Source organism: Drosophila takahashii, chromosome 2R (assembly GCF_030179915.1).
Source record: "Drosophila takahashii strain IR98-3 E-12201 chromosome 2R, DtakHiC1v2, whole genome shotgun sequence".
NCBI classification, from domain to species: Eukaryota; Metazoa; Arthropoda; class Insecta; order Diptera; family Drosophilidae; genus Drosophila; species Drosophila takahashii.
In genome coordinates this window covers 21965721-21990199 of record NC_091679.1, presented here as the reverse complement: position 1 = coordinate 21990199, position 24479 = coordinate 21965721, and the positions used below count along the sequence as shown (strand labels likewise).

At 46.7% G+C, this 24479-nt stretch overlaps 5 protein-coding genes across 22 annotated transcripts; 2 read left to right on the top strand and 3 right to left on the bottom strand.

Annotated features, from left to right (window-relative positions):
• The first annotated feature begins 239 nt into the window (after positions 1-239).
• Positions 240-3740, top strand: alc (5'-AMP-activated protein kinase subunit beta-1). The gene is made up of 3 exons (XM_017137201.3): positions 240-1173; positions 3076-3306; positions 3367-3740. Exons 1-3 carry the CDS (start codon positions 532-534, stop codon positions 3511-3513), a joined length of 1020 nt encoding a protein of 339 aa, XP_016992690.2. The 5' UTR covers positions 240-531; the 3' UTR covers positions 3514-3740.
• Hydr1 (phospholipase Hydr1) lies at positions 3718-6532 on the bottom strand. Of its 3 annotated transcripts, XM_017151838.3 has the most exons (4): positions 6320-6532; positions 5749-6038; positions 5317-5488; positions 3718-5244 (listed from the first exon to the last, which is right to left on the bottom strand). In XM_017151838.3, the coding sequence occupies exons 2-4, from the start codon at positions 5919-5921 to the stop codon at positions 4033-4035; spliced, it is 1557 nt and encodes a 518-aa protein (XP_017007327.2). In that variant the 5' UTR covers positions 5922-6038; positions 6320-6532; the 3' UTR covers positions 3718-4032. The 3 variants fall into 3 exon arrangements, with proteins under 3 accessions (XP_017007327.2, XP_016992658.2, XP_016992650.2); XM_017137169.3 differs by lacking the exon at positions 5749-6038 and having other exon boundaries at positions 6320-6529; XM_017137161.3 differs by lacking the exons at positions 5749-6038; positions 6320-6532 and adding an exon at positions 6039-6194.
• A 608-nt stretch (positions 6533-7140) lies between these two features.
• On the top strand, positions 7141-16201 carry LOC108069535 (DENN domain-containing protein 1A). 8 transcript variants are annotated; one of them, XM_017159646.3, is made up of 10 exons: positions 7141-7527; positions 7646-7840; positions 10835-11105; positions 11176-11229; positions 11281-11541; positions 11604-12062; positions 13342-13374; positions 13491-14006; positions 14346-14837; positions 15377-16201. In XM_017159646.3, the coding sequence occupies exons 1-10, from the start codon at positions 7511-7513 to the stop codon at positions 15815-15817; spliced, it is 2739 nt and encodes a 912-aa protein (XP_017015135.2). In that variant the 5' UTR covers positions 7141-7510; the 3' UTR covers positions 15818-16201. The 8 variants fall into 8 exon arrangements, with proteins under 8 accessions (XP_017015135.2, XP_017015133.2, XP_017015136.2 ...); XM_017159644.3 differs by having other exon boundaries at positions 15374-16201; XM_017159647.3 differs by lacking the exon at positions 13342-13374 and having other exon boundaries at positions 7142-7527; positions 15374-16201.
• GstE13 (Glutathione S transferase E13) lies at positions 16022-17179 on the bottom strand. Its single transcript, XM_017159653.3, has 3 exons — positions 17026-17179; positions 16917-16965; positions 16022-16853 (listed from the first exon to the last, which is right to left on the bottom strand). Exons 1-3 carry the CDS (start codon positions 17118-17120, stop codon positions 16317-16319), a joined length of 681 nt encoding a protein of 226 aa, XP_017015142.1. The 5' UTR covers positions 17121-17179; the 3' UTR covers positions 16022-16316.
• A 1135-nt stretch (positions 17180-18314) lies between these two features.
• Su(var)2-10 (E3 SUMO-protein ligase Su(var)2-10) lies at positions 18315-24399 on the bottom strand. Of its 9 annotated transcripts, none has more exons than XM_070212280.1 (9): positions 24080-24398; positions 22680-23354; positions 22372-22612; positions 22082-22316; positions 21853-22019; positions 21702-21790; positions 21488-21644; positions 20578-20656; positions 20307-20499 (listed from the first exon to the last, which is right to left on the bottom strand). In XM_070212280.1, exons 1-9 carry the CDS (start codon positions 24206-24208, stop codon positions 20457-20459), a joined length of 1815 nt encoding a protein of 604 aa, XP_070068381.1. In that variant the 5' UTR covers positions 24209-24398; the 3' UTR covers positions 20307-20456. The 9 variants fall into 9 exon arrangements, with proteins under 9 accessions (XP_017015146.1, XP_017015147.1, XP_017015143.1 ...); XM_017159662.3 differs by having other exon boundaries at positions 21488-21635; positions 24080-24397; XM_017159657.3 differs by lacking the exons at positions 20307-20499; positions 20578-20656 and adding an exon at positions 18315-18621 and having other exon boundaries at positions 24080-24397.
• Positions 24400-24479: the final 80 nt, after the last annotated feature.

Sequence of the window (24479 nt, the reverse complement as noted above, 5' to 3'; positions counted from 1 at the left end):
CAAACAAGATTATGTTGAGCCAAGCTAAATAGAATCTAATGTTTATATTGTTTTAAAGAGATTGGCTTTTAAGATTCCTCCCGTTTATTGGTTGCATATTTAAAACGAGTGGCAGCTCCGATATCTGCAACAGCTGTCAAGTCCAGGGCGGAGTAGGCTCTCGCCAATTGGAACTAGTAGGCTGCAATCGATAGCCACTGCTGGCTGACTTATCGGAACCATGGCGTGAACATCGTATAGCAATCGATAGTGGCGATTGTTTATAATTAGCCATTTTTCTACGAAACGAAACAAACGATTAAATAATGCAGTTTTCTGCGCAATAAACGCCAAATACAACAAACAGACTGCAAGCCGCGAAAAGTGCTGTGATTAAAGTAGCGAGAAACGCCAGTCCCAAGTAGCTCTTGACCCAAACAAAGTGCCAAAACAAAGGGACCAGGGAACCCGAACCTGAACCCAAACTAAACAATCCCAATCCTAAGACTCGGGCCGTGACCTGCCGAAGAGCCAGCGAGAACAGCAATAAGCATGGGCAACGCCAGCTCCACCGTGCACATGCAACGCGAGCGCCACAAGTCGACCGACTTGTCCACTCCGAGCTCTCCCGCACATTTCCGCGAATCGGTTGCTGCGGCAGCGGGAGGGGGAGGAGGAGTGGCACAGGGAGGAAGTGCTGGCGCAGCAGCTTTGGGCGGGGCAGCGGGCGGCGGAGGGGGCGGAGGCGGGGGCCAAGCTTTCTCGTTCGACAAAAAACATACGGCAGTCTTGAACGAGGGCTCGTCGCAAGAAGACGACGACCCGTACTACACGGGAACTGGAACTGGATCATCCACTAGACGAGGCACCGCCGACGACTCGACGACATCAGCTGTTCCGCGAGAACACTCCACCAGCATGGACAACACCGAGGAGGAGGAGGCGGGAACGGAGCCTCTGGCGGGATCTCAGCTGATTGGCGACGAGGACGACATCCGCAAGACGGCCCTGCCCACCGTTCTCCGGTGGGATGGCGGCGGCAAGAACGTAACCATCTCGGGCACCTTCTCCAACTGGAAGCCCATCACCATGGTGCGCAGCCACCAGAACTTTGTGACCATCATCGATCTGCCGGAGGGCGACCACCAGTACAAGTTCTGCGTGGACGGCGAGTGGAAGCACGATCCCAAGCTGGTCAGTTGGCTGGAAAATCAATATATATATAGTGGGCCCTCCGTTTTCAGTGTTTACGGTTCGGGCGCCCGAATGACGCAGTTACCGATTTTCGCCCCGCGGGTTGTGTAATCGTCGTAAACAAAACGAAGTCTCCCAGTAATCAGTAGTGGATTTCAATTGGGTTCAGAGATGCTCATCCAGGGGGATTTAGCTATTTTTATGGGAACCCCGTCAAAGTGCTTTGTACACAACAATTAGAAGTATAGATTAAATATCTGGGGAGGAAAAAGGCTTGTGAGATAAACCCCACACGTATAAAACTATATCCGTCAAGATGTAGCTATTGTTGCGGAGAAATTGTATTTCATATTTCATATTATGAGCTTAGATTAACAATGAAAGCAAAGTAAGAACTCTATTAGACAAGACAAACAGCAGTTAAGGAAAAAGGCTACCTAACTCCCACCAAGGAGGTGGAACAACTATATATTTAGTAACATATTTTTTAACACCATGCACACGTACTTTTTAAAAACCTTTTATAACGCAGTGAGCACGTATCCGTCCCTATAAAGTGCATATATTCTTGATTACTAGACGATCCCGACCATGTCCGTCTAGTTCAATACCATTTGCAAGCTCACCTGAAATTTGATATCTTCAAAATGTTGCCCTATATTTCGTATTGTACATTTATTTTATTCTAGTCACATTTTACATCGTAAAATCTGAAAGGTTACTAAAATATTGTCTTGCCGAAGCTCGTTAATATTTTAAAAAGCTTCTTAAGTACGCGAATCACATAACAAACTCAACCTTATTTCGTAGGCATACCAAAAAAAATCGATATTGATCTGGACAAATTATTCAATTAATATTAATATACTTTTTATACCCTTGCAGAGGGTATTGTAATTTTGGTCAGAAGTTTTTAACGCAGTGAAGGAGACGTTTCCGACCCCATAAAGTATATATTCTTGATCAGGATCACTAGGGGAGTCGAAATAGCCATGTCCGTCTGTTTCAATACCGTTTACGAGCTCAGTTTAAAAGCTAGCGACTTAAGACTTTCACAGTCATCCTAAAACATGTGTACGCATATCAAGTCTGAAAATGGACCCGATCGGACGTCTGTATCCTATAGCTCCCATAGGAACAATCGGATATAACTTGCAAAAAGTGAAGATTTTTCGCGCAGTGTAAAAGTTATTGCCATGAATCTTTCACATCGTATTTTTTTGAGCATACCTTGGTCAGGGTGAAAGCGCGTGCCGATCGGACGTCTATATCCTATTGCTCCCATAGGAATAATAGGGTTAAATCGGTAAAAATTTGATGATTTTCAGGATATTTCGCGCAGTGTAAAAGCTAATGACATGAATCTTTCCAAATCGTATTTTGTTGTGCATACCTTGATCAGGGTAAAAGCGCGTTCCGATCGAACGTCTATATCCTATAGCCCCCATAGGAACAATAAGGTGGAATGTTTTAAAACTTAATTATTTGAATTATGAAATATTTTGTTTATTAATTTATGTTGCTATTGTAGTCAAATTTTAATTCGTGAAATCTGCAAGGGTATTAAAACTTCGGCTTGCCGAAGGGATAGATCCCGACCATTTATTCAGCTGATATTGATATATATTTTTAAGAATCGCGTTCGAAGATCCATCATATAATTTATCGAACTCAAAATAATATAAACACTACCTACAATTACCCTTACTCAACCATATTTCTTTTCAATTTCATGGGTTTTATTGAACTCAGCGAAAAGCCCACTGATATTGCCTGCCATTATATTTGGGCTCCTCCCATTAAGGGCACGCAACAAAGGGCCCATGAATTATTTCTCTTGTAGCTGTTTAGCAAGCTATAGTTACAATAAATTGATTATTGCTCATCGGTTTGCAATTTCAGAAAAGCGTTGAGAACGACGAGGGGCACAGAAATAACCTGGTGTCCGTGCGGGAATCCGATTTCGAGGTGTTCCAGGCCTTGGCAAAAGACAGCGAGAACGTGACCAACTACGCGGAGAAGGAGTACTCGCAGGAGGTGCCCCAGGTGAAGCCCTGGGAGAAGGTATCCGGCCCACCCGTTCTTCCGCCTCACCTGCTGCAGGTCATTCTCAACAAAGACACACCGCTCTCGGTGGGTATATGTGGTATTGCGAGCGATATCTTCTGTAACGTGATCTTGTTTTACCCGCAGTGCGAACCCACTCTGCTGCCGGAACCGAACCATGTGATGCTGAACCACTTGTACGCACTGTCCATCAAGGATGGTGTCATGGTCCTGAGCGCCACGCACCGGTATCGCAAGAAGTACGTCACCACACTGCTCTACAAGCCCATTTAGGCATATCGCAATTGGTATTTTAGCTTTAGGAAACAGGTTTTTATGAGGGGGTAATCCCGGAGGCTTTTAAACGATTCGGAGAATACCCCAAGCCCAATACGTCTCGCTTGTCAAATTTACCTTGTAATGCAGTGAAAGTGTTTTATTTTTTCGTTATTAAGCGTTGTATTTTTATTAGTTATAAATATACGGAACTTGTAAAAATATAAGATTATTGCATTGTGTCATATATCTGTATTTGAATTTACCACTACGAATCGTAAAGCTTATTGCAATTTCAATTTGATATGTCACTAGTGTCACGGTCTACGAGTAATTTAAGCAACTATGCGTATTGACTGACAATTTGGTTCCCTGTTCGCTGACTTAGAGTATAACAACACTTTGGATTTGATCAACATTTCATATCACATGCGTACGAAAGTCTTCGCTCACGGAAATCTATCGGAATACATTCTCGAATATCTATGTACTTAAGTGGAAATCCTAATTGGGCAAAAACCGAGTAGCGGGCCTCGCTCACATCAGCTTGACCTTGTGGTCCAGCTGATCAGCGTCCATCTTCTTGGCGAGCAGGACTGGCGACGAGGAGGCCAGTGCCACCGTCTGCTTGGCCAGGAATCGCTCGTGCATCTTGTTGGCCGTGTGCTCGAACTCGCCATCCTCGTCGAACAGCGCCTTGGTAAAGTACTCCGTGAACAGGCGGCCCATGTACTGGTCCTTGGTGGACGGCCACCAGCCCTCGAGGAACCCGATGTGCCCGCCACGAGCGGTAATCACGATGGCCACGTGAGTGCACTGATTGGCCGCCTTGATGGGGATGGCGTCCAGTGGCTGGAACGGATCGTCGGCAGCACTCAGGCAGAGCAGCGGCACCGAGATGTGGTCCAGTTTATTGTGCAGCGTGGCATCCGAGTAGTAGTCATTCACGTGGGCATATCCAAACTGCTTGGCCGTGAACAGTTCGTCGAACTCCTTGATGGTCTTGCAGCGCAAGATGCGCTGAATATCAATGTCCGAGTCCTGGTAAATGTCCCTGTATATGTCCAGGTGGTTGCGCAAGGTGCGGCACAGACTGCCGGCCAAATGGCGGCCCAGCAGGCTGTTGATCACCGGCTTCTCGATGCTGGCACTGCCCTTGTGGACGTCCCAAGGCACCGAGATAATCTTTGCCGCCGACAAGAAGCTCCTGGCCTCGTCGCTCTTGCGGGCCAGATAGTTTCCCAAAATCAAGCCACCCATCGAGATCCCAGTGGCTCCCAGCTTGCACTGCGCCGGCAAGGTGCGTCGCACATGCTGGATGACCTCGCACAGATCCTCGCAGTTGGCGGCGCAGTAGAGACGCGGTGTCTTGAGCTCTATGCCGCCCAGTCCGCGGTTGTTGAACACCACCACCCGCATGCCAGACTGCTGGGCGGCGAAGACCAGGCACTTGATGTACTCCGCCTGCGACTCGCCGGTAAGACCTGGCAAGATGAGGATGCACGGAGCGCTCGCGTCGCAGCCCTCCTCCATCCAGTCCAGCGCCACCTCGCCGCCATCCTTCAGCGAGAGGATCTCGCGGCGGTAGTTGACGTGCGGCAGACTCTTGGAGCGCAGCAGGCTCGCCAGGACGGTCTGGGCACGACTCTCCACGCACCAGAAGGTGGGCCAGTACTTGTTCTCCAGCGTCGGCACCTTGCGGATCAGATACTGTTTGAACGGCCCCTCCGAACAGGCGATTATCGGTCGCTGTAATTACAGGCCCAATCTTAGCGATTAGTCACGCGCCGGATGTGATGTAAGCGCCGGAACTACACTCACCTTGACCACCTGGATGAGGTAATAGACGACATAGGCCACCACCGCCATGCCCAGGACGTGGAGGCGCGGCAGGTTGGACAAGTAGGCGTACATCGAGTAGAACATGGCGTCGTGCTCCGAGTGAAGGCTTCGCACTGACAATTTGGAACTCTCCGCTGGCCGGGAAAGCGAGCTGAAAGAGCGAACAAGCCACAAATGAAATGATTTACAGCGCAGCCCGACTTGCTGGCGGTATGAATGGGCTATTTCGGTCTAGGGCTAACAAGTACGAGGGGCATATCTAATCGCCGCGCGCTAATGTATGCACATGGATTCTGATTAAACGAGTGGTCGTCAGCGGTATCAAAGGCAGACGACACACGCCCCGAATGGGTGCAGGCGGGACGGGTTCAGGTACACTGGGCCCGTTTACGGCGCTTATCGCTCACTCACAGTAGATCTTGGCGGTGGGCTGGGTGGTTCTGGAGCTGTGGCTGCCGGTGATGGACGCCTCTTCCGCCGGACAGGCTGCGGACATCGTGCACCGGGCCAAGAAGCTCGGACACGGAGCGGTACAGGGCCAACTTGTGGCCGGTGGAGGGACCACGGACAAGGGCGCACAGCATGGCGTCTATAAACTAATGAATATTTCTAGTAACGTGTGCTAAAACCGAGGGTCTGTCCGGGGGCTCTGCCAATTGTGTGCTGCCTGGTACTAAGTTCCAGAATTTACGGGTGCTTACCTTGAAAAGAGGGTGAAATAAGAGAATAAGTACAAATTTAGACAAGGCGACTTCAAAACCTGTGACCTGTGGGGCTGTGACACAAATCGAAACTATGCCCGCAGACCGATAGTATCTGTAATTATTGGATTGACCCGGTGGTTTGGCTTTCGGGGTCGCCTTCGGTTTCGGACTTCTCCTCGGCGTCATCACGTGCAGGAGCAAAACAATGGGCGGAGTGGGTGGTGGGCGGTAAATGGGGTTCTATTGATTCGCCTAGGTCAGTGGGTGCAGGTAATTACCGTGCCAAGTATGACGGAATCGAAACTAGTTTATACTATACGCGGTTCTCGCTCACTGGCGACTAGGTACAGGAACTTTTTAGAGGCAAGCTGCTTCGGTTACACGCACTTATGTAACCCTATAAAAAATATTATGCATTTTTTGTGCGGTGGCCGAGAGAGGAACCTTGAACGAAACGTCTGGGATGCAAGGAAACTTAGAAAAAACTATGCAGGGCGCACACTACCAAAATATAAACACAATCGACGCTTAACGGTGCAGCAGTAATGTGGCCAAAGTAGTCCCAGGAAGAAACCCCTGCCGGTGTGAAACTTTGCTAAATCTTGAGCAAAGCGGTAGAATTGCACCTACACTGAGGAAAAAACCATCTAAGTCCGGAAAAAAAGATTGATTTTTGAACTGCAGATTTAAACATGCGCGGTGAACTTTCAGTTGGCTCACATCACAGATTCCGGTTAGAGTCTCCACTTCCATGTCTTTCGAGGTCCCGATTACGAAGAAAATAGTCAGAGCTGTCGCATATTTCGTGTCGAAATAATTGTAATAAACTTAGCTTATCGCATGAAATCCAGCAGTGCATCTATCTGGAATTCAATTGTTGAAATTTCTGATAGTTGAATTTGTAGGGAACAGCTGATTTTCAGCTGACCAAAACTCAACAGTTTAACAGTTTAGGAAATAGCCTGTACGTTCTTCTGATAAACAAGACCAATGAAAATGTCACGTTCCTTTAATCAAAGAGCTTTGATTTCCAAATGATCGCAATTTTTGGTATGTTTTTGAAATCACTGAGGCTGCACCTTCAGTGACGTTTTCGATCGGACCACCGACGGTCACACTGTTCGCGATTTTTTTTGTAAAAGTGTTTTTGTTCTATTTGCTTGCATAAAACTGCGGGTTCCAAGTGAAATATCAATTGTTGCGGGCCGAAAATGCCAGAAAATTAGTGAGCAGTGGTCCCCGTCCCAGATCCAGAGCAAGCAGGTGCAAAAACCACGCGAACGGCGAAAACCAACCAATGACGTCGCGAGTCTGAGGCGACAAAGAGCAGCAGGAGGAAAGTGGTGGCCGCACACCCGTATTGTGTCAGCATAATCAGTATTAGCAGTGTAAGCAGCCCGGATTGAACACACAAGTCAAACGAACATACCCCCTGACCGAGACGGAAACATGTGCTAGACCTCCTCGAAATGGGATCGCGTATCAAGTGAGTATGCCGCCCAGTTCCAGTTTGGTGGCTGCAGTGGGCGTTCCGCACCACTGGTCGCTATCGGGGCGCTTTTACTCCCACGAGTCATCGCCAATCCCACCGCTCCTCCCCCCAGAAATGACGTGAAGAAGCTCTTCGAGTTCTGGTGCGAGGTCTCCCCGACGCCGGGACTGGAGAGGGGCACAAGTCCCCGAGGCGGTGGCCCTGCCGCGCCCGCCGGCGTCATCGTGGAGAGCTTCCCCGAAGGATTCCGCGACCAGGAGGTGCTCACCGGCATCCCATCGTTTGCCTTTCCCTGCGACACAGCAAGGTGCGTACTACTATCCCGTCCTCCGTCCACTTCCGGTCAGTGGTAGGAGGTTTTTCTCGTTCAAGTTTTATAAATTACCTACTAAAATCGTGCAAAAGGATCCCATATCCATTTACAAAAAAGTTTCCGTGTCAGCTGTGGGATAAAACACAATTATATTTAAAAACAAACGACGTAATCCCAACTGAATATGGCATCTACAGCAGATACTAAAATTTTTCCCTACTCAATTCATAAGAAAACCGTCGGAAAGTTCCCAATCGTACAGAAACAGACGCAATAGTGATGCTGATCAGCAATATCTTCACTTTATAGGGTCGGAAACGGCATTAGTCAGAGGGGCGTCCGTTTTATAAATAATATGCAGCACCAGCAGACCCAGACGCATACGCAAGACCAGCGATCGTCCATAGCCAGACGGAAAGAGGGTTCCGCCGACGATGAGTCACCACTCGACCCGACCACTTCCACCAACTAACAACAGATAGCTTGTCCATGAAACGAATAACCTGTTGTGCCGTTTCGGTTTCTGTTGCTGTTTCGCTTTCGGTGTTTGTTTACACAGCGAGTTCGCGTAATGAACTGTATTATTCAATGGCCATTGTTCGACGCAATTCGCTTAGCATTTCCTGGAGCGCCTGGAACTGTATCAATTGGCTCCTTCGCCACCTGCTTAGTCATCCGGCTGCCCCAGACTCGTTCCACCCGCTTATCTGCCCAGCAGTCCGTGTAACACCGCTAACTCATCACTTGATAAACCACCGCAAAGGCAACTTTGCCGATTAATTAACTTTTCGTTACTGGAATTTCAAAGTTTGTCTGCCAGATTACTTTCCTCCTGGCAAAAATTGGTTTGACCTCATAGCTTATCTACGATTTCTCTGAATCTACACCGAGTGGCGTTGTTTATATTTGAGCAGAGATTTTGTGTACTCATATACAGCTGCGGTCAAGCTAATAGGCCCGATTTATCCTTAAAGTTAAAGTAAGCTCATCAACTCTGAGTTCTCATACGTTTTCAAGGTTTTAACCCTACTTTACAGAAAAATATGGAATAAATCAAGATCTTAACTGAATCATATAAATAAACTTTCACCTTATAATCAAGTATAGCTATTCACAAACTATTGTAATTACTCAACTTAGTTTGTGGTACAAAAATATTATATGTGGCAATTTCTCTTGGGGTGTTCGTACTCATTTCAAACGGAAAAGGCCAAATAAAAGAGATTTAATTTCTGTCAATAGCCATTCCTTGCTTTGCAATGTATGATAAGGTTGATTTTGTCCAATATTTCCTTTTAGAGATAACTGTAAAAAAACTGACTGTCGCTCTCTCCAAAAAACGGAAGTGGTTTTTGCGGCTAGCCATTCAACCGATTTACATAAGAAACTGAGTCAATATATATCTTAGAATGTTGTCTAGTAATGTCGATCAAAAATTGTGCTGCTTTCAACCCAAAACTGTTTATTAAAAATTCACTTTAGATTTGAATTTGTTTTTCCCTCAAACACTGTGCTGCGTTATTGTGTTTAATATTTGTTCATATTAACCTAGAAACTTAAAAATAATTGGGTTTAATATGCTAAAAATTATATATATTCATTTTTGTTTTGTCTTCCATGGCGTTTGTTTATAACTTCTAAATCTCAAATCTTCGCCGCAGCTGTAGATTTGAACACAGAGCGGTGATAAGGAAGTCAAGTCCAAGTCAACGTCCCAACCACCCAAGATAGCCTTCCTTTCCTTCCCATTGCGCCTCTGTTTCCTGAAGCTCTGCGAGCACCCATATCAGCAGCGGATTCGGCGTAGTCCGCCGCCTGACTTTGCATATTAAATTGAGTAATGACACGATCCGAAACACTTAGATCTAACGACTTTATGTAACTCGGCGCGAAGAGAAAAAGAGACGCAGTCCGAGCTGAAGCCGAACAATATGCAAATCGGCGGACAATGGGAAACGTGCCCGGGTAATGAGACTGCGCCGTCATTGTTGCAAAATTGCGATTTATTTAATTTGTTAAATGCGATTTCAACACAATAATTAATGCGGACAACGCGTCGCATAAAAGGCAAAGAAAATGAATCAAACAAACGGGAAGAAAGCAGAAACTAGACATGGCTTAAAAGAGATATATGTATAAGGCGGGCCAAAAAACATTTCTTGTTGTTCAAAATTCCCGCTGTACATGTAAACCAACGGTTGAATCACCAAAGGTGGAAAGTATCATTTGTCAATGAGTGGGCAACTAAAACAATATTTTGAAATCAGGATATCAAAACAAAACAACTTTTTTTTACTATAATCTTGTATTTTGTAGGGTATTTCTCAATGAGGGACTTTAAAAATCGCAGAAAGTAAAGCGGAAAGAGTAATAAAAATCTCTATGATTTATGTGCTTTTATAATTAACCCTGAATTCATTAGGCCAGTTTGTCGGCGGGTTGTTTCGTCACTTTAAGTCGTGCGAAAAATCACATTTATGTGGGTTATGAGTGGAAAATGAAGAGGAACTCGCAGCATTACTCACCCAACATCAAACTTGGGTGAGATTCGTCGAAAACCCCACTCACCCACAGTTATGGAAGAAAAAATAGTTTTAAACTTTTTACTTTTTTTACAAAGCTAATTTAATATTTTTTGCAAATTTTGTTGTTGCTTAAAACTTAAAACTGTCTTTACATTTGTTTTAATTTAAGGTTTTATTTACTCGTTTTTGTGAGTCTACATAATATATTTTATATTTACTAATCGATCATATTGTAGTTGCCCGCAAGTGTACGTTAAGTATATGTGTATGTTTTTATCCGGTGCTCAATCGGTCATCAACAACTCATCATGCATAACATTGGGCAACGCATGATGAGCAAGGCCATACAATGCCAAAGCGAATTTTGCTTTGAACGAACCATAGGCAGTACGGAGTCTTTGCTTCTTTTATTACTTTACCTTTGTGTTTTATATTATAAAATTTCATCTGTTTCGCAATGCAGCACCTCGGTGCAGACGTATTCCTTTGTGCACACCACCGGCGACTCGAAATGGCGCTTTGGCTTCTGCCGACAGGATCCCAGGACGAACACGGCCATGGTGATCATTACATATCTGCCGTGGCACGACACCTTCTTAAAGCTACTACCCATTCTTGGCGAGCTGAAGCGGACGGGTTCCAACGGATTCCGCGCCTTTCTGTCCGAGGCCTACAACCAGGGAGTTCCGGATTGCGGCGGCAGCCTTAAAGTCTTTTACAACGCAGGGCACAGTGTAAGTAAAGAGTCCTCAAATAGTCCTTAAATACAAATATACAATCCTACAATCCTTTCTTATGAAACAGCACTTTACCTTCGAGCGCCCACTGCAGTTCCAGTTGCCCAGCATGCCAGAAAATGTGAGTTTTAAGCAGCTCCAAAGAAGTCGAAATATAAATATTTCGTTTTAGCACAACTTGAATTTATACTATAACTTCGTGGAGCCCAAGGAGATGATTGCCGTGTTTGCTGCCATGCTGGCCGAGCGTCGAATTGTCTTCACCTCGAGACACCTGGACCGGCTGTCCTCCTGCATCCAGGCGGCGAACGCATTCCTATATCCCATGGTCTGGCAGCACATCTTCATACCGGTGCTGCCGTGGGAGTTCAAAGACTACCTGGGTGCGCCCATGCCATATCTGATTGGTGTGCCAGAACCAGTGCTCGAAACTGTAAGCTGCAGGATGCAAATCGTAAGCTTATCGAAGTACTCATTGGGTTCTTTCTCATTCAGGTGACCAGCGATGAGCTGGGCGAAGTTGTGATCCTGAACTGTGATACGAAAATATTCGAAAGCCCCTTTGACGATGTGCACAATCTGCCACCGGAGATTGTCTCACAGCTGAAAAAGTATCTGAATCACACGCACGACCACATCGGCGACCGGATCTCGAAGATCTTTCTAAACGCCTTGGTACAGCTGATCGGCGGCTATCGGGACGCGGTCGAGTACCACGAGACCAGCAAGACCTTCAATTCCCAAAAATTCATTGAATCTCGGCCGGCGCACCTGCGCCCGTTTCTTGCCAAAATGATGGATCTGCAGATATTTGCGCAGTTCATCGACGATCGCCTGAAGATGCTCAATAGCGGGCTCGGATTCTCCGATGAGTTCGAACTGGAGACGGTGCGCTATGCAGAAAAGAAGAAGCGCGGCCGCAACTACGCCATCATGAAGAACCTGAAGGACAAGGTGAGCCGAGGAAGCTGTGGCTGTCCACTGGCCATCAGCGTTGGCCCAATGCTGTTAGCCTAACCCTCATGGTGCCACATCCGCCCTAAACCACCACCATCATCCCTGATCATCCCTCAGTTGCCTGGCTTGGAGGGGACTTGGGAGCAGGGCTTGCATTTCGTTACCGCCTCTCTCTGCGCTGACTCGCTAACCCACTGTACTCTTAAGTTACTTTTAGCTCCTGACCACCTTATGATGTTCTTTTATCTGATTTGATTTAATCTATTCCACAGTATTTGGGAAAGCGCAGTTTGTCGCGGTTGTTTGCCAAGAACCATATTTAGACTGCCAACCATGCCAAATCCACCAAACCAATAAATACCAATATATAAACGAGTAGAATGTAAATTCCCACACACCTTATTTGCAATGTTAGTTCAAATGATTTCTTATCTTAATGCAAACCAAATATTTAACGTCCTAACAAGCAACTGCACCAAATAATATATGTTGCCATAAACTAAAAAAGAAAACGTCTAAATGTTTGTCGATGCATTCTCAAATAATATCTTATTATCTATGATTTCCACGTTTTGGTTAGCTAATTCTTTATTATTATTTCCTTTTTTGTTTTGTGTCGTCACCTGTAGGTGAACAAAAAAATCTCTATACGTTTTTCAAATTAATCACTTCGAACTTCTATTCGGTCTTAAATGAAAAGTAACCTTGATAAATTGGTAATGGACTAATATATTTAAATTTAAATCAAGCTTATTTACTAACACATTGGCTTTGCCATTTGACTAGAACACAATTTTAAACTTTAACATGTTATTCTAAAGGAAGGTCACAAACATTTAATTTTCTTTCTTGTAATACTACTTATAATACTAAGTATCCTGTAGTCTACACGAGCTTCTGGACTAATCCATTAACATACTAACTGCTAGTTGTGGCCTTCAGCCCTGATATCGTTTAGAACGCACTCTTTGATCGCAGATCACAATCACCGCTTCGACATGTCAAGCCCCATTGCCCCGTGATCTCCAGTACCCATTAGCCATTACCCGAATCAGCATTGTCATCGTAGCCATTAAGTGTAGTTAGCCGTAGCTTAAATAACCCGCTGGTCGCTCTGCGCATCTCATTCACACCGTATCTCGCCTGTATCTTGTGTGTCTTTCTTCCATATGCCGCTTGGATCGCTCATCCTACACTCCTCTGTGCTTTCTGCTCTCGCTGCGGTTGCGACCAATCGTTTTCTGATCCAAAACATGCGTCTGTCTAACCATTGCAGACTAATCCGGCTGTAAAGTCTGCCGTCAAATCGGTGAGTGGTCCAGTCCCAGTTTAAACCCGAATTTGTGTCTTGTGTTCGGTGCGCTTTTTGTGAATCTGTTTGTGCTGTGATATGTTCCTAACTAATCTGAGCTCCCATCCCTGCAGGTAAAGGAGGGTTCTCGGGGCATGAAGACCGCCTACAAGGGATTCAAGACAAAGCTGCGCGAGAACGGCAACCAATTTGGCGGCACGCACTTCCACTTCGGCCTGGGATCGCCGAACCACTCGGATCGTCCGGACGGCGGCAGCGGAGGATACGTGCGTGGAGGCAAGGCCATTGGAGCGGCCCACCACTCGGCGCCCAGTTCGCCAGTGACCAGCAAGCGGCTTGATGGAATCGCCTCCGTCACGGGAAGCAGCGGCAGCGCAGGATCCGGCAGCAGGGAGCCGCGGGAGTTCCAGCGCCGCGGCCCCATTCCGCTGGCCATGTCTAGCTCGAGTAGCCACATTCAGCCGAACGGCCATGCGTACGCTGCGGGTGCTGGTGCTCATTACGGTCATCACCTCGCTGCGTCTCCTGCTGTTAGCTCGGCGAGCTCGCTCTGCTCATCTTCGGAGATGAACCTCTCGCAGGAGCTGCAGAACCATCCGCTCTTCAAGACGCCTGCCGTGGACCGCAGTGTAAGTAGTCTGGTGCGGGCGTACGAGCTTCGGCTGCAGCAGCTCCAGTAATGGCTGGAACTTTAAAGTGCAGCCGGTTCACATGCTTGCCGCTAAGCCAAATCGACCACTCATCTCGATGTGCTGTGAATTTATGTTGTTCTCATGCTCTTCTTGTTTTTGTTTCCTTGTCTGTGTCGTGTCTGTGTCCAACTGTATGTCGCCCTCGATCGATCGTCTGCCCCATGTCATGCCCACAACCGCCCCACACTCCACACCTCACACACCAATGTAACCGATCACTCAATCGACTGACATCTGCACCCACTCCATCCCGGCATTGCCCATCGACCCACGCAGCTTAAGCCGAACGCAGAGCACAGGCGAGGAGCAGCACCGCCAGCCCGCCCGCCGCCTCCGCAGTCCACGCCCGCCTCCTACTACAATCACCCGTATGCCGCGCATCCGCACGTCGAGGCGAAGCCACCAAGGCACACTTCCACGCCCACCAGACCGCGGCAGCCGCTGCCCACCGCCGACTCCAGCAGCTTTGACAGTCCGCCGGACGTACAATCTCCGCCGATTCCGCCCATTCCGCCCCGCAGGCAGGGGAGCTCGAATGCCATCGTGGCCGCCACAGCCGCAGCCGTCAGTGCGGAGATCAGCAGGCTGGAACGCAACTGCTGGCAGGACGAGCCCACCGGGAATGAATCGGCGCGGAACTCGAACGCCTCCTCGTCGTCGGCCACCTCGTCCTGCTCCTCGGGCGCCTCCTTTGTGACGGCGGCGTCGACGTTCTCGCACCTAAATGTCTCCGATCCGCCCGTTCCGACACCGCGGGCCAAGAGAGAGGTACACCAGCTGCGACGTTAGTTTACTAAGCCCATCCTGGTTGTGGTCTCCCAGTCAAAGTCACACTAACACACATCAAGGGCCCTCATGTAGTCTCCTGTAGTTAATTTTCATCTTTGAAAGCAGTAGAAAGAGATAAGAGTTTCATTAATCCATTCTCCCTGAAATCCATTAGCTAAAGATATTGTGTATCGTTGTTTTGGTAAAACCATTGTCCATTTTTCATTACTTATTGCCTGCGCCATTTGAATAATAATTGTAAGAAAATTAAGCCACCCACATGGCTTATAATATAGAAAGTCCGATAACATTTTATTCCGTTGGTTTAAAGGATCTTTTTATTTTTTATTCATCTGCGTTCTATTATATCATTGTTGAGTCATTAAGCTACTGCACCTATTGTAGTTTTCAAACATATTTAGATGCTTGTAACCGCTATAAAGTAACTTGACTTGAATGTATGTTTCGTAGTATCCAAGAATCCAACCCCCAAAGCTTTCTAACAGTCCATACCTCTGTGCCTCCCCCACCCGCAGCAGCACCAGCCGTTGGAGGACAGCATGAACGATCTGATATCGCTGGACGATAGCAACAACACCAGCTTCGACCTGGAGGACTTCGATCCGTTGAATCAGAACGCCCGGCCGCTGCCGCCGCTGAGCAAGGCGTTTGGTAAGAAGTGCAGCACACTGCCCGCTGGCGTCAACAGCAGTGTGGTGGCCAGCAGCGTCAGCAATCCGCTGTACCCCTACTTCGCACCCAAGCACATGGCCACCGTGGCAGCGGTGACGGGACGGACGCCACCCATGCACCCACCGCCTCACAACCAGCGCAGCACCATTGCCGCCAAGCCCGACGACGACTTCGAGCTGCTCCGCAAGTACGGACTGGACCAGTTCACCCTGAACGCCAACGGGACGGAGAAGCCACAGCAGCTCACCACCGGCAAGGGCATGAACAACTGGACGACGTTCGATTAGGGGCAGGGGACTGGACAACCCGCTTCAAATATGATACCAAAATAAGTGTGATTGATACATTGTGTTGTAAATAGCCTGAAGACATGGGAAGAATCAGAAAGGAGGCGACCGATGACAGTAAAGTAATCCTTAAATACCCAAAATTATATGTCTACAGTTAGTTATATTCAGTGGCCTGTTCAGCAAAGGATCAAATTAAAACGCTTGTTGTGTAAATAACTGTTTAGTGGCAAGTTTAGTTAATTTGCATGAATCGGAACTCTCGCTAACTACATATACATATTGTACACTGGACTTCCAAATCAAAAGACATAAGAATCTAGAGTAGCATGAATTTAAGCCAACTAGCCTAACAAATTACCAATAAAATACAAATAAATTCCAGTTTATACATGTGAGTCAATTAAGAGAGGTTGCTTTTACAGAATTGTTTCGAAATTCATTTAAATTAACTGGCAATATATTCTGTAGATTCTGTAAAGGCAAAACAAGGGAAGAATCACTGATTCTTGGCTTTGTTCTCAGCCATGCAATTCAGGATGCGGGTCTGCAGGGCTTGGGCACCCTTGAGATTGATCTCCTCGTTGTCCGGCAACAGTTTATCCATGCGTTCCATCCAGCCCCTTGTCTGCGGGTACTTCTCCCGCTCCACTGGTATGAGCAAATCCAGGGTCACCAGAGTGGTATGGATGGACACGTCGGCCACGCTAAGTTCGCTGCCCACTACGAAACTTCCAGTCTGCAAGAAGTGCTCCAGATCGGAGTAGGCGTTGTGGCAGAGTGTCAAAGAACGGGGGTTGAACTCGCCCTCTCCACCGTAAATGTTTCGCGCCACAATGTCCTTGATCACCTGGAAGAGCACTCCGTTCTCGTAGTGCATGCGATGATCTATGTGGGCTCGCCTTTTCAGATCCCTTGGATACAGCTGGTCGTCGCCTGCATACTTGGATACCAGGAAGCACACAATGGCGTGACTATCCACGTAAACCTCACCGTCGCTGTCCACAAGCACTGGGATTTGGTGCTGGGGGTTTAGCTACAAGGATACAGCTTAACAGAATGAAATCTACGATTTTAGGTGTATGTATGTACCACGAACCTTCACAAACTCCTCGCTCAGATGTTCCTTCTTCGCGAAATCAACGGGCCTAAAGATTTGAAAGGAGCGTCCGTTAACCATCTTTAACAAGCGGATTCTGTTCACTTACTTGAGGTCCAGATCCAGACCAATTAGCTTCGCTATCAGGATGCATGCTCTGGCCGGAGGGCTAAAAAGGGCGTAATACAGCGTTGGCTTCGACATTCTCCCAAAGATTTCACACAACAAATGGCGATCAAGGTGAACAACAAGCCAAAAGCATGGACGCCGAAGGCAGGGGATAAAGTGGACCTTATACACTTACAGATATTCCATTCGCATATACATATGCATATGATATTTGGCCTTCCTATGGTTTCTATTCTTTGAAAGTTCTAAGAATTAATAACGAAGAAAACTAAAAAAACATTAAAAGCTCGGAGAAAGCTATATTTAGTAAATTGAACAATCACTAACATCTTTCAATTTTATAAGCAAAGACCAGAAAAACGGCTCATAAAATAAAGTACTAGTCTCTTCCCTTTACTTTCCCAAAACAAATTTTTTAATAGAAAATTCGCAATTTTTGTGTAAGAGGGGGAGGGAGGATAGGGTCTTGCAAAAAAAATGTAGATTATTTTTAAAATTTTTTTTCTTGTAGATTAACATCTTAGGAGTATACAAAAAAAAGTTTTAAGTCAATCGGACAAAAACTTTAGAAGTTATGCTAAAACTAGTACCCTAACCTCTAAGACTTAAGGTACGTAAGTGCATCTTTAAGTGCGTTTTTCTCGAATCGAAACCACGTTTTGAAAGTCCGTGTTCATCGACATTTTAAACGGCTCAACCGATCGTTTTCAAATTTGTCGCATATTTCTCTGCATAAAAACAACCCGCCCCCTATGAAGCGTTTTTTTTATTTTTTAACTTTAAACATTTTATTTTTAAGCCGAAAGTCAAATTTTTTTGGTGAAAAACGCATTTATAACTTTGGACTATCAAAAAAATTCTTAAAAATAAAAAATAAAAAAAAGGGCTTCATAGGGGGCGGATTTTTTTTAAAACTTAAGCGAAATGTAAAATCAAAATGGAAATCCGATCATTTTAAGCGGAGGTACAGTGAACACCACAAAACGCCTTTTTTTAATAGTATTCCAGCAATCGCTATAAAAATTAGTGGATGGTATTTAAATGGCACTTAATAATATACAAAAGGTTTGAATTAAATCCATCCAACCAGTTTTTATAGAAAAAATCGCAAAGTTTGTCGATTTTTTGGTGCCAAAGATCCTATCCACCTTTAATCCTCCAGAAATATGTGCACTACGACCATGGCCATAAGTAAAAGTCATAATGGGAATGCCAACCTGTGGCAATGCCAAGCACAGCTGATGCGCGGGAAATTCAAAATGCACGGCGTGATTGTTCCAACTTTATTGGTGCAGGTGCTTAAGTCTAGCCAATTATTCGCAGATTCTTACCTTAACGAATACTTTTCTTATACAAACTACACGGAAATGTAACATACTTAGGTTGCTACAAGATAATCAACGAATTCTGGCGCATTATAAAATACATTTAACAGGCCAAGTCTAATTCTTTGGGGTCGCCTATGGATATCGAAGGACCTTATTTGAAAGATCGTGCGGCGGCAGCTAGGGCGAGTCTAAAAGTTCAATTACGGAATCCTCTTTGACCTTAGCCTCAACGTTCCCGTCAATATCCTCTGCAAGTAAAGAAAAGGGTTCGGGTGGGCTCAATTAAAAACGGGATGCTAAATTAAAAATCGATATAAACTTAAAACAGAACTTGACCCCCGTTTGTGAATAAAACAACAGGCCTTGGTTGGAAATTGTTTAATAATATAGTTAAAGTACACATCTCCTTGTACATTGATTTCATATTTGTTCGTTCCGATATTAATTAATAGGGTTTGGCATCAAATCAATGTCAAAGCAATACTCAATTAAAAATCTTAAAGTATAAATCCGTGATTGAACGGTTTGAGCTTAAATAAACGACAAAGGCAAAGGTCAGGGGGCCTTATCAACCAAGTGTCCGTCTTGACTTCATAACTAATCCGCCGTTTCCAATCGATTCTCATCAATAAAAACGCATTCGTTTGTTGTCAATACACATGAACATTTAATGCGATTTCGACCTGACTTGCAACACAATATAAATATGAATCTGAGGGCAGAACCCTCCACTCCTCTTTGCTCAACTAAAATAACTTAACTAACTTAAATGTCGGTGCTGCGGCTGGCTGCCGCCTGGCCTGTCTCCTCTCGCCTCTTGCATAGGAATAGGAATACGCCCAACTTGCAGTGGCAGGACTTAAGACTAACATCTGATTTAGGTTTACGCTTAGTGATAATGTTAGTAATGCGTAGGGCGATTAACTTCTTCGGACTCCACTGTGATCATTTGACAGCCCGCTTCAAAAGAAAATAAATTAAATTGCGTTTCCTATGGTAATTGCTAATGAATGCTGGTGCTAGTTTGTGTAATTTTAATATCTAGGATTATTTCAGTTATTGTACGGGGTGAGTGTGTGTTGCTGTGAACCCTGGGAAAGCGTTGCACAACTACTCGAGACGACACAGAAACGAAAGACACAGGACATAACCAAAGTGGGTGAGCCAACTGAAAGGGGGCAGCAACAACCTGGCCGATGGAGGAGCAGTTGTGGGCGCCATTAGGGACCTGGGAACCCGCTCCTATAAAGCCTGTCTGTTCTGCCTGCGTCCTGCAACACAAGAATTACAAGCATCAGTTGGTGGGCCGCGATTGAGAGCGTGTGAATGGATGAGATGACTGCGAATGGAACGCCGAAGAATAGCCTCTGGGGAAAGATCTGACCGTGTGCCACCGGAAGGGGAACGGAAAACCGAAACTATGTAAGCCAAATCAAAGGTCATGAGATGAGTGCGATGGATGTGTGGGATGTGGGATGCGGGATGTGGGTCCTGCCTACGGGCCAGCGTTCTGACTTTGGCCGGAGGACGCCGTGGCAGCTGCAGCAGCCGCAACCGCAGCCAGATCCAACAGTTGGAAGTGCTTTTGATCCGCGACCGCAGCAGCCAGGGATTCCAGGAGTGAGGCATGGACGGCTGCTGCCGCTGGCTGCTCGTGCTGTTGCTGCTGCAGCTGCTGCAGTTGCTGGTCTAAGACTGGCTGCATCTCTGGCGATTGGCGACGGGCCTGCTGTTCTGGGGATTCTAGGAGTTTCATCGGCGGCAGCATGGACGGGTCACACAAAAAGATCAGGGGAGAAGAGAAAGAGAGAGAGAAAGAGAAAAGACAAAGAAATGCACAAGATACTTCAATTAGTTGGATTATTATCATCTTATCAACGAGAGGTGAACACAACAGCAATCGAAAAAGGGGTTCTCAAAAAAAAACATCCACTAACGAACTATTATGATTTATTTTAATATCACTTAAAGTAAGAGTACATTTCGTGGAATAATTTAGAATCGGTGACAACACAAAATACATATCAAATGGGGAGAGGACAACAATTGGTGGTTGTAGAACCGAAAAAAGGCTTAAAACTGCTTAGCCCACGTTTGGGCGCCTGGAGCTGTCTGGCTTTGGTTTTCTGTAAGAAAGTACTGGTTAAAGAATGGGATTCTGGGACACCCAAGCCATGCCACATTTGATGGATGGAAAAACCTACCGTGAGCGCAGCCACATGTTCAAATTAACACGCCGATAAAGCCCTTCTGTGGTGTCAGATTTCTTAAAAACATTACCATCTACAATACACAAGCGGAGAATACAAAATCCAAATCTCTTCCTATCTTTCTTCTGCAGCGGATTAGGATATTTTTGTCTACTTATTCTATAAAAGTCTTGGCTAAGGGATTCGATGGAATATAAGAACATATTTTGTGTCTGAGCTCTGGATTTTCTCTTCTCCTGCCCTGCACACGAAAGTGCCCTGCTATTCAGTTCTAAAGTTTAAAAACATAATGTTATGTTTGTATATACGCAATGACCGTACAATTATAAAATGGGGTAAAATTGAACTGGGTACCGATACTAAAATCGAATGGGGAACTAAAATTATAAAGGAAACGGGGACCTAAATATATTCGAGATAATCTGTGATGATAAAATTGAAACAGCAACATGTTTTCTCTCAAAATATAAGAATTCTTTTTACTTTAAAATTCCATAAAAGTTTCGTTTCAACCAATGTAGAGTTCGTTTGCATTTAAAAAATATAAGTTCAGCATTTATAAAAATGTCAATAAATATTTAAGACAAATGATGCACCAGCAATAATACTTTTACGTTAAATTAGGACTTTGCGACAAGTTACAAGTTACTATTTACACGAAAATATGAAACGAAACTATCATGGGGAGAGATGTGAACTTGGGAGGATATCCCATCCCTATTTCTAAATTCTTGATGAAGGAGCGTAATTGAGTCTGTGTTGATGCATGTGGGATGTGTATGGATTCTTATGACTACTTTAACCTAAGGTCTACAATCAGCACTTTGTAAACTTATAAAGGTTTCTTGGCTATACAGAGTTATAATTGGTTTTCTGGCTTATTGCAAAAAGGGATCCAACGTACCGGATTGCTGGGGCTGCTGTGCCGGGGTGTAGGCACGTTGGCCACCGCCGCTGCCGTTCGACGTGGAACTAGCGACGGCTTGCTTGGCGGGTGGACGACGCTTGGCCAGCGGCATGTCGTCGTCGGAATCGCTCAACGTTAGATCAACCTGTTGCATCGTCGGAAGAAAATCACATTGTAGCAAAGTTTGGCTCAATATATGCTATAAACTTACAGTTTCACTGTTTGACGTGGATGTCGGCTGCTCGTCCGGTGCCGGGGACAAATCGCTCTTTACCGGCTTGGCATCATCGGAGATAAGCTCTGGAAACAGGACGAGTTAATCAAAAACAAGTACAAAGTGGGCAGCGTAAACGTGGGCTCACCTATATCGTCCGATATAACCTCCACCTTCTGAACGGGCTTTGAGGGTGTATCTAGGATCTGCGCCTCACTCCGCAGTCCAGGTGTGCTCCACGATCCATCCTGATGAAGCTGGATCTCGGTGTCATCACTCTTGAGCAGCGAAGAACCCAGAACCTCCTGGAAGTAGCTGTGGAAAATAATTGGAATCAGTTAGCTTCGTGGACTATACGAATTGGCAGACTCTCTTACCCATCTATGACCAGGTTATCGTAAATGGCAGGCTTGTCGCAGACGGGACAGTTCCATGTGGGCTTGCGCTCGTTCATTTGCAGGTAGAGACTGGCGTCGAAGCACTGCAGGTGCGAGCAGGTTGATGCTCGGCAAGGCAGCAGCATCTTCATCTTGCCCAGCGGGCAGTTGAGCGACACTTTGAGCATAGTGGTGGCTATCTCACAGTCGGCATCCTCCGTCAGTTTCTCCTTAACTGTGGGGAACGTATCGATTAGTAAGTATACACAAAATGTGCCCCAAAAACTCACTCAGGCCGCGGGTGTAGTCAGCCGGCTTTACGCCCTTGGTCTTCATTCGCTGCAAGAGCTGTGCGGAGGTGAGCTTCTTCACCAGGTAGACGGCCAGGCAGTAGCTGCGCGTGTAGTCCGGACACCACTGCACCATGATGGTGTTGGTGACGGTCGGCGACAGCTTCACATTGGAGGTGACGTTGACGGGACGCGGCGGACGCCGGGGCTCCACGTTTGGTCGGTTTGTAGGAATGACATTCTGCAAGGGGTTTGGGTTGCAGGTTATTTACTCCGTCCTGGCTCCACAATCGACGATGGATACTCACTGGCAGCTGGCAGAGCTTGTTGTTCACCTTGACGTTGACGTTCGGCGGAAAGCAGTCCTCCTGGTCGCACGAGGTCTCCACCAAGCAGAAGCGCAGTTGCACCTGGATGGCGTGCTCCACCTTGGAGCTGTTGCGAATGTCGCGATTGGAGGCAATCTCGGTAGCCTGTTGGGGCGTGAGTGTGAAATAGAAAGGCACCTCTTGGACGCGCTGAGTGTTCCGCGGCACCAGCGTCGAAGGCTTGATCAGTGTGCCGAGGACATCGTAGAAGGCTAGCTTCTTCAGCCGCACATCGGGATGGATGGGCAGCTGGCTGTTGATGCTGTGCGTGTGCAGGAACGGCGCGCCGCCGACCACGTTCATCTGGCCGCCGGGCACCTGGACGCCCGGACCGCCGCCCACGAGGCCCACCGGATTCGGCTGCACTGTGGGCGGCAGCTGGATGTGCGAGTACATCCTGGTTGGGTCGATGTACTGCAGCGTGGCGCTTTGCTCCTGCACGGACTGGGCGTAGACTTCCTGGACCTTCGGGGCTAGCAGATCCAAATTGGTGCGCAGGAACGAGAGGATGCGGCTCTGCAGGTCGGTTTTTCGTCCAGCGAAGGAGATGTTCAGAAACGACAGGATTTTTTGCAGCTCGACCACTCGGAGCATCTGCACCATTTGCTCACATTCCTGCAGGGATGGCAATGACATGACAAAAGAAAGGCGGTGAGCAAAATTGGCAGATATGTCTGTGACCAAATAGCGGGACTTCACACCAAGCGCCCGCACACACACACACACACACACGAACACAAAGACAGGCGCGCTCTATGTGCGAATATCGCGTTTTCGCCAAATATGTACACATGTGTATGTACCCGTGCGGCTTCTCAAAGGGCTATATCGCAGATTAGCCCTCGCAGCCTGCTCAGCAGAAATCTGACATTCGGACGAACGCCTTGGCTCTGTATTTCCTCTATCCACCAGGCATTAACAGGTCCCGATTTCTCGCATGCCACCAAATCATTACCTAGCTGCTCAAACATGGCGTTCTCGCAAGAAGCCTCATTTCTTAGGACCGAACCGCTTTGAATGGCTTATAACGCAGGCCAACAGACAAACTCGAATACGTTGAGTGGGCACCACGAGCGGCTTTCTTTTTTCGCCAACTGCTGTAAAACAAACGACCGCAAAAATGCCTCTTTTTGTCACACGAATTTTGTTTTGTCCGCACGGTCTGAAGAAATATGGCGGATGGGCAGTGTTGCGAAGCGGCGGCAGGCTGTGCTGGCCTGGCCTGCCACTCGGCGGGGGCAGCCACACTATTGGCCTGCGGTCACTCTGCCTATCAATATCCATATTTATGGAAAATTCTTTGGGCCGAACTGAATTAAAAGGAACTGGCGGAAACGCACCTTGTACTTGCCCGCATCAAAGGGATTCACTGCTATTGGCGCTGACGATGTTGACTGGTGCCCGGGGCTCGAGGATGTTGCGGCATTTTCCGCCTGCGTGCGAGCCGTCTGCGAGCGGGTCTTTCGCATTACTGTTATTTTATGTCCTCGGCGGCGTTAGGCGGTCAGCAATTGCAGTCGCGGACTTGGTTGCATTTGCCTGGGGCGCGCACCACACATAAAAGCAAACGCTTTCCGCAGTTTTTCGACGAATGCGGGGGAAACAAAAATATTTTACGCGGCGTCGTCGCGATGAGCCGACTAGAGTTGTCACTATCGATCGACACTCGGGAATGCCCTAACGCCTCGCCACCCCACCCCGCAGCTCACGCAGCCATGAAATACCCTAACGCGTGCTTTT

What these genes read in the sequence shown, in the direction of transcription:
- alc (XM_017137201.3), top strand. Translation starts at nt 532, where the DNA reads ATGGGCAACGCCAGCTCCACCGTGCACATGCAACGCGAGCGCCACAAG. An exon ending in GGAAGCACGATCCCAAGCTG is followed by an intron (nt 1,174 to 3,075) that starts GTCAGTTGGCTG and finishes TTGCAATTTCAG; the next exon opens with AAAAGCGTTGAGAACGACGA. An exon ending in ACAAAGACACACCGCTCTCG is followed by an intron (nt 3,307 to 3,366) that starts GTGGGTATATGT and finishes TTTTACCCGCAG; the next exon opens with TGCGAACCCACTCTGCTGCC.
- LOC108069535 (XM_017159644.3), top strand. An exon ending in TTTCCCTGCGACACAGCAAG is followed by an intron (nt 7,841 to 10,834) that starts GTGCGTACTACT and finishes TTCGCAATGCAG; the next exon opens with CACCTCGGTGCAGACGTATT. An exon ending in TGCCCAGCATGCCAGAAAAT is followed by an intron (nt 11,230 to 11,280) that starts GTGAGTTTTAAG and finishes ATTTCGTTTTAG; the next exon opens with CACAACTTGAATTTATACTA.
- Hydr1 (XM_017151838.3), bottom strand. Translation starts at nt 5,921, where the DNA reads ATGCTGTGCGCCCTTGTCCGTGGTCCCTCCACCGGCCACAAGTTGGCC. An exon ending in GCCCACCGCCAAGATCTACT is followed by an intron (nt 5,489 to 5,748) that starts GTGAGTGAGCGA and finishes TCGCTCTTTCAG; the next exon opens with CTCGCTTTCCCGGCCAGCGG. An exon ending in ACCTCATCCAGGTGGTCAAG is followed by an intron (nt 5,245 to 5,316) that starts GTGAGTGTAGTT and finishes CTGTAATTACAG; the next exon opens with CGACCGATAATCGCCTGTTC.
- GstE13 (XM_017159653.3), bottom strand. Translation starts at nt 17,120, where the DNA reads ATGTCGAAGCCAACGCTGTATTACGCCCTTTTTAGCCCTCCGGCCAGA. An exon ending in GGTCTGGATCTGGACCTCAA is followed by an intron (nt 16,966 to 17,025) that starts GTAAGTGAACAG and finishes TCAAATCTTTAG; the next exon opens with GCCCGTTGATTTCGCGAAGA. An exon ending in TGAGCGAGGAGTTTGTGAAG is followed by an intron (nt 16,854 to 16,916) that starts GTTCGTGGTACA and finishes GTATCCTTGTAG; the next exon opens with CTAAACCCCCAGCACCAAAT.